Raw genomic sequence first — 7,080 nt, 5'->3', positions numbered from 1 at the left:
ATAATTATTATTATTATTATTAAAAAAACTGTATAATATCAGTTACCTTAGTTTTGGTTGAGGTCCCAAATAATGTTAGTCATTTTCAAATGCATTCACTAGAACTGATAAAGAAACAGCTAGGTTGGTATAGTTCATATTGAAGAGTCGGCTGTGTCATCATCATATGCAAAAGCCTGCTTATTGATTAGAAAAATGTAAATCTGACATACGAATCTGAGGTGAACGAGATAAATAGCTCCTACTCAAGTTAAGTTTTTGGCCCTTTTTTCTTCTCCTTTTCTTGATGTAGAAAACAGGTCATAGTGGAGATCATGTTCTTGACATGGTGGCATAAGCATTGTTTTAAATATCCCTAATATAGCCAGTATATAGACCGATTTATCCCTTTATAATGCTTTCTGCAAAACAAAATGATATGGTGTCAATGTCCTTTACCGCTTTTTGGTAGTGTTTGGACGATATATCTCCGACATTGCCGATTTGCCAACGTAAGTTGGATGATATGTCCTTTTATATGGCTTGTCAGAAAACAATATATTTCTACAAAATTTATCTAAAGTTTTTAGCAAAAAATTGAGCATATGAAGCTTTTTAGCAAATTCTAGTACGCTCTTTCTTATAGCCCTTTTATATGGCTTGTCATAAAACAATATAGTTCTTGTCCATCTTTTTTATTTTATCATTAGATTTTTTATTAATATATTTTATTTTATTATTGTTTATTATTTATAAAACATAATTGTATTTAAAATATCACTATTATATTATATTAATTATAATATAGTATTATTAATTAATAGTACTAAACATAGTATTGATATATTAAGAGGCTATAATATATTATATTACAATGTAAGATATTAATAATATAATATAATTTAACATATTATATTATATAACACATAATATATATTATATATTATATTAACACTCTTTAAACTCAAAACACCTTTTTGTTGTTTTGAAATAAGTGTGAACTTTTTGGTTTTGGATGTTGTGGCCTAACAAAAACACCATGGAAGCACCTGAAACACCATGATGTCCAAAAGCTCCCTTGGATTGCATTAAGTATGTTTAGATTACATTGTAGGACATTATATTATATACAAGGTTTTAAATGTCGGTTATCGGGGATTTATCGGACGGTCAAAATTCTTATCGCATAGCGGAAATCGGGGATATATCAGGGATAAATAGTATTTATCGGAGTAATATACTAGCAAATAATAAACAAACATAAGCTTGAAAAATAATATAATGTTAGTCAAAATGGAATAATAAACTAGCAAATAATACGATAACATCAAGAATGAAGAACCATCTACGCATCTACATAATTATTGTTTAATCATGAGATTCATAAACTAACTTACTAAGTTGATATTTAGTAGTTATGAGCCATTATCAATATCCATAAACAAACATAAGCTAATCACCAATCAACCAAGTTCCAAAAGCAACAAATAGTTCATAATTTGTAAACATTCAAAGAGCAAATCCAAAAGAAAGTAAAAGCTCCCAAATCCTACTTATCGGCCGATAAAACCGATATTTAGAGCCTACTTATCGGCTGATAAGTACATTTATCGTCGATAACTCGCGATAAACCTCAAAAAACGATAACCAAATAAAAATCCTACTTATCCTAGCGGAAAGCTCCCAAATCCGATAACTCGGCGATAATATCGGATTATCGGCCGATATTTAAAACCATGATTATATATGCACATCATCTGATATGACACTTCGATATTTTCTGAAAATCCCCAATATTTCCTCGATATCTACAATCCAATATGAATTTTGGTTGTTGATATTTCCCTGATATTAGATATTTAAAACCTTGGGCATAAGTGCTTGGTTGCTGTCTCTTGTGTTCTCACTGAGAATTTTTTTAGTTAAACACTTCCAGAAGATCTTTGCTGTGTATAAACTTTTCATGCTTTTGGTATTAGTTGTGCACTCACTGCAATCTTGTAACAGTAAGTTCATGCTCTGTACTGTTGAAGGTCTTCACACCTACATGAACACAATCATACACACATTACTTTTTGTATGTCTGTGATTTCCTGATGATAACGTATCACGCTTTTCTCATTACTTTACTTGGTGATGTCATTTTTGTTATACTTTGCAGGAAATGGGGTTGTTGGAAGTTAAACATGGGCTTCTTCAGATCTGCAGAAACTTTAGACTTTCTTCATAACAATGCATGTCTCATACTCATTCATTGAGCTATAGCTCCTGAAGTTATATTTTTTTATCCAATAAACATGCTTCGCCAGTTTTACATGGGTTCCTTGACTATGTTGAGTACTTGTTCCTATAGCCTGGTGACAGTACACACATTTTGTCCTTTTCCTCTTCTTAATTCTGTTTGACAAGTTTTGTTGTTTTTACATGGTTGTTTGAGGGCTAGTTCACTGTTCTACATTGAAGTTCGTCATTCTTAAAATCTTTGAGATGCAAGTTTTTAACAGAATATGCACATTCTCATGTAGTCATATTCAATTATCAAGTCAGCATAATATATTAATGGTTAAGAGGATTCCATGGATCATCAATTTGAATTATCAATATAAATAACTGTAACATAAAGTGGTGGAGCAACTATCCCGAGTTATAATGTTATTGGAGCATGAATCGTTTACGAGCTTAACCCAAATGCTTCCTGTAGTGGCCTTGGCCTTGGATCTGTCAGTTAATTTAGATGCTATACATTTTGCCTAGGTTTTGATTGAGCCTTAGGTCAGATCTAGATTAGGTACCTTCAGGGTTTGTGCCAAGGTAAACTACAAGCTTACTTTTATTCTTTTCTTTTAGATTTTTGAAGATTATATCTGAGTTTTTTTTTTTTTTTTTGGCAATTGCACTATCGACCAACCCATTTATGTTTTCTGATCTTGAAAGCAGTCTGAAGTAGGATATTTCATCTTTGACCTATTAATTGTGTACCCCTTATAATGTTAGGCAGTATTTAGGACTTCTACTGGAGCTTGGAAGCTAGGCGGTTTCGGATTTGCTACCTCTGTTGACCAGGTATCAACTGGTTCAACTTCCATGCAACCATTTAATTATCCAGTAAGTATTTTCATGTCTCACTTATTATTTCTTGTGCTCTATAATTTTGCTTCAAAATTGCACAACTAGACATGTTGGAAAAGTCCTGACGTGATAGAAGTAAACTCACACTCTTGGTAATGCTGAGGACTTGAACACCTAACTGTTGGCGGCAAAAAAGAGAAGGAAAAAAGAAGATAAAAAAAATCAAATGGTTAATGATTACTTTGTATCTTTCCAGGAGTATGATGTTGAGGATGCTATTTTACCCCTTCAGCCATCACTAAATTACACTGCACCTGAACTGGTACGAAATAAAGAACTCGCTGCTGGATGTTCTTCTGACATATTTAGTTTTGGTTGTTTCACGTACTATCTAATCACTCGCAAGCCCCTTCTGGATTGTCATAACAATGTAAAGATGGTAAGTTTCAATTCTTTATACTATCTGAATAGTACTATACTTTGTACGGAGATGATAGCCTGTGATATTATTGTTCATACATACATGATCTCTATAATTTGCTCTGATTCATATGTTTCATCTTTAAAGGCTTTTACCTATACATAAGCATCTGATTGCAGGCAGAACTTGCGTGTAATGTTTTCTTTGTCATGGAATCTGTGGATAGTTGCTTCGGGAAATACATTCACTATAGTGTGCTTTTTTTCAATGTTAATAACCTGTAACTTTCATATTTAATAGGTACGTTTTTGTAATGGATGGATTACTTAGTTATCAATGAGGTAATGCAAAATCTTTGCTGATGTATCAGTGACTTAATGCATAATCTTTGCTGATGCAGCTTACTTTCTTGCATTTGCATTTAGTGTTTGTTTTATAACTATTAATTATAAATATAAATATAAGTTGCATATTTGACCTCACATGTAGTTGGTGCCTTGGTGGATTATGGTATTTGTTCTTTTGTTGTGACGGATGTTTACATAGTGCTGAGTGACCTCTCATTTCATTTTGTTCTTTTTGCTACTGCAGTATATGAATAGATTGACATACTTGTCTAGTGAGGCTTTCTCTATGATTCCTTCAGAGTTGGTTGGAGATTTGCAAAGAATGTCATCCCTGGATGAGGCTTCTAGACCAAGTGCTTTGGATATCACAGGTGCATGACATGAGAGTCAGCAACTCTTAGAAGTTTTATTTTGATCATATATCTATTATGAAACCTTGGTGGCTTACTGATTAGCTCCTGGTTTTTTTGATTAAGTGACGTTGCTGACCGTGTAATATTCTAAAGAAGTGACATATAAGGGTATATATGTTGGCTTTCTGTTCAGCAGATACAGCATCGCTTTTTCAGTGTCACATACAGGTTTATATGTTGGTTGATATGTTGCATGGGTACGAGTACAGGTACTGGACACGACATGGCAGATTCGTAAAAGGTAGGGTACGGGGACATGGGTATATATATATTTGTATGCACATATACATTTATATATTGGAATTAATAATTTACATTCTATCAAATTGTTTTCATTCACATGTTATGAGAACTAAAATCCCTATAACTTCTCTATAACATTTTTATGTTTCTTTTATTATATGGATTGTAAACCGGGAAAGCGGTAGTTTTTGAACTAGACATCCAAACGACCCTCTAAAATCGTAGTTCGGAACCTAACCTATGTCCAACGAGTTTCAAGAAGTGGATGTGAAGGGTAGGATATATGTCCAAAAAATGTATGACAAGTGTTTAAAATTGAAACGTGTATTGTATAATTGAGTAGATGCCCAAATAAATGTATGCATATATGCAAGGAGTGTCCAAGGAGTTTGGGTACCTTGTCGGGTACGGGTACGACAATCAGATAGAAGTACCTAGGTAACATAACTTGGTTGGTTTCTGTCCACCAATTATAACATCACAATTTCGGTGTCAAATACTGGTCGATGTTTTGGTTGGTCTTGTCGAGCAGATAAAGCATCACGGCTACATGTGTTTAAACTTTTCATCAGTTTCATGTAATAGTATTTTTATTTTTATTTTTTTATGTTCCCAATGCTCTACGTTTTAATCACAGTCATTCTTATTAGTCTCATGAGCTAACCAACTCTTTAACTTATGATAGGGACTTGTAACCTTTAAATGTTTATTGTAGTGTTCTGATCACATTCCCACTTTTCTTTTTTTTCTAGGCTAGTAATCAGGACCTTATTTCACAAGTCCCGCCATTGCCTGTTCAAGCTTATGATGATATTGATGCTCGTATGCAAGATGAGGTTTCTCAAAGAACCGTCACCCTTGCAAGACAACTTGACATGCAGGTGATTCATATGGTCTCTTGCCTCGTGTTCACAGCTTAGCTCTTAGGACAACTGTTGCTGCAGTACGTGTGCTTTATTTATTATGGTTAGCAAAATATTTATCTTTTGAAGCATACATATATTTCTTGTCATTGACATTCCTACTGTTTATGTTTCTGTTTAACTAAGAAAAATAAGATTATACTGTTACCTGCTTGCTCCCTTCTAACCTCCCTTCTCATCTCCATCTGTTGTAATTAAAATGTACAAAGAGTTGTGTTTTTATACTCAATATTTTGCAGACTTCAACCAGGTGCAAGTGAATGCTCTCTGCTGCTTAGCTGATTTGGTTCCATCACTCGACAAACATGCTATATTGGACATCTTGCAAACATTGCAGCGTCATACTGCTGTCGACCGCTCTGCACCTGCTCTTATGTGCCAGTGCCCCCTGGGAGTTTCAAATTCAATTTTTAAACAGGTTTTCTTTTCTTCCCTTTCTTATATGTTTGAGGTTCAATGTTATTGATTTCTTTCTCTGATTCACCTTAAAGATTTTTTACCCCTTATGCTTACATTAGTTCATATGGATTTTCATATTTGTTGTTAGTCATTTATAGTCAATAACAGCTCACTTTTGGTTACAGTTCTTCAGTGTGGCATATAATTTGCTGCAGAGCAAGTCCTTCCCCTCCTTTGCCCTCTGCTTACTGCACAGCAACTAACCATTCAGCAATTCTCAAAGTAAATGCTTTTTGTGAGGGACATGTTGAGGTATTTTATGTTTTAACACAATCTTTGCTTTCATGTGTCCGAGTTTAAAAGGTTATCTGAGCTTTGTGCTTATTTCTTCTTGCAGAAAGATTGAAGATAGAAGGAGGCTTGACCGTTTCTGATGCCAGTCCTCCTATAGTTAAGAGTCTTGACTTCAATGTGTAATGGGCTTTAATCTGAACCAAATCAGAAGGCAACCATACCTGTTTCTTCATCAAAGAACAGCACAACATGGGATGAAGATTGGGGTTCTCAATAACCGAAGTGACAACTACCCCATCTGTTCCTTTGGAACCCAATCCACAACCCATTCGACCAATGCCAATTTCACAGCCTTCTACAGTTACTGCTTCATCAACAGTTAGCCACCAACCTTCATCATTTACACCAGTCAACGTTGAGTGGCCGCCTCCAATTTCTTCCACTACTTTCCTCCCACTTGAATACTAATGAGAAAGAGACGCAGAATTCTGGGGGCCTTTCTGAAGGTAGTTTTGACGATTTAGATCCTTTTGCTAATTGGCCTCCAAAACCTTGTATTTCAGCCAGCAGCACGCATGGCTTAGGCTTTGTAAGCAACAATGATCCAAATGTAACTATCAAATTCATACGAAGGTAGCTCAGTTTCTGGTACCAACAAAGCAACTGGTGCTAATTTAAGACATTCATCAAGTGGTGCAAATTCAAACTCATTAATGAGCATGGGGTACACAAATACAGACAACAGTGCTAAAAGAGCTGGTGATCTTGGATCTATATTTTCCTCGACAAATAATGGACATCCTCCAGCTAACCGCACCGCCTCCAACAACTGCCATCGGTAGAGGCAAGGCTAGTACTGAAAAAGAAAGGGGTAGAAACCAAGCATTTCTATTTCATAGTGTTATTCATTGGGACAATGGAACAAGGGTAATACCTTTTTGTGATATTGGTTTTTTGGAACACTAGTGAGACAATTACACCACTTAGGATAA

General features: G+C 34.8%; 1 protein-coding gene across 9 annotated transcripts in view; it reads left to right on the top strand.

Moving 5' to 3' along the window:
• The window catches only part of LOC109840698 (protein kinase domain-containing protein ppk32-like), a 7,606-nt gene extending 834 nt beyond the window's left edge, over positions 1-6,772 (top strand). The window contains exons 2-10 of one of the 9 annotated variants that reach the window (XM_020409434.1): positions 2,141-2,213; positions 2,974-3,084; positions 3,305-3,487; positions 4,061-4,187; positions 4,366-4,470; positions 5,225-5,353; positions 5,635-5,813; positions 5,980-6,106; positions 6,192-6,772. In XM_020409434.1, coding sequence (XP_020265023.1) covers positions 2,166-2,213; positions 2,974-3,084; positions 3,305-3,487; positions 4,061-4,187; positions 4,366-4,470; positions 5,225-5,229 — 579 coding nt within the window. In that variant the 5' untranslated portion in view covers positions 2,141-2,165 and the 3' untranslated portion in view covers positions 5,230-5,353; positions 5,635-5,813; positions 5,980-6,106; positions 6,192-6,772. Of the gene's footprint in view, positions 1-886; positions 3,811-4,060; positions 4,188-4,292; positions 4,471-5,224; positions 5,439-5,634; positions 5,814-5,979; positions 6,107-6,191 lie in introns of those variants that run through there. The other 8 variants (XM_020409437.1, XM_020409431.1, XM_020409432.1 and 5 more) reach the window with 8 other exon arrangements.

The sequence above is a fragment of the Asparagus officinalis genome, chromosome 5, assembly GCF_001876935.1.
Source record: "Asparagus officinalis chromosome 5, Aspof.V1, whole genome shotgun sequence".
NCBI classification, from domain to species: Eukaryota; Viridiplantae; Streptophyta; class Magnoliopsida; order Asparagales; family Asparagaceae; genus Asparagus; species Asparagus officinalis.
The sequence above is the reverse complement of the archived record's forward strand: the minus strand, read 5'-3'. Positions and strand labels throughout refer to the sequence as shown.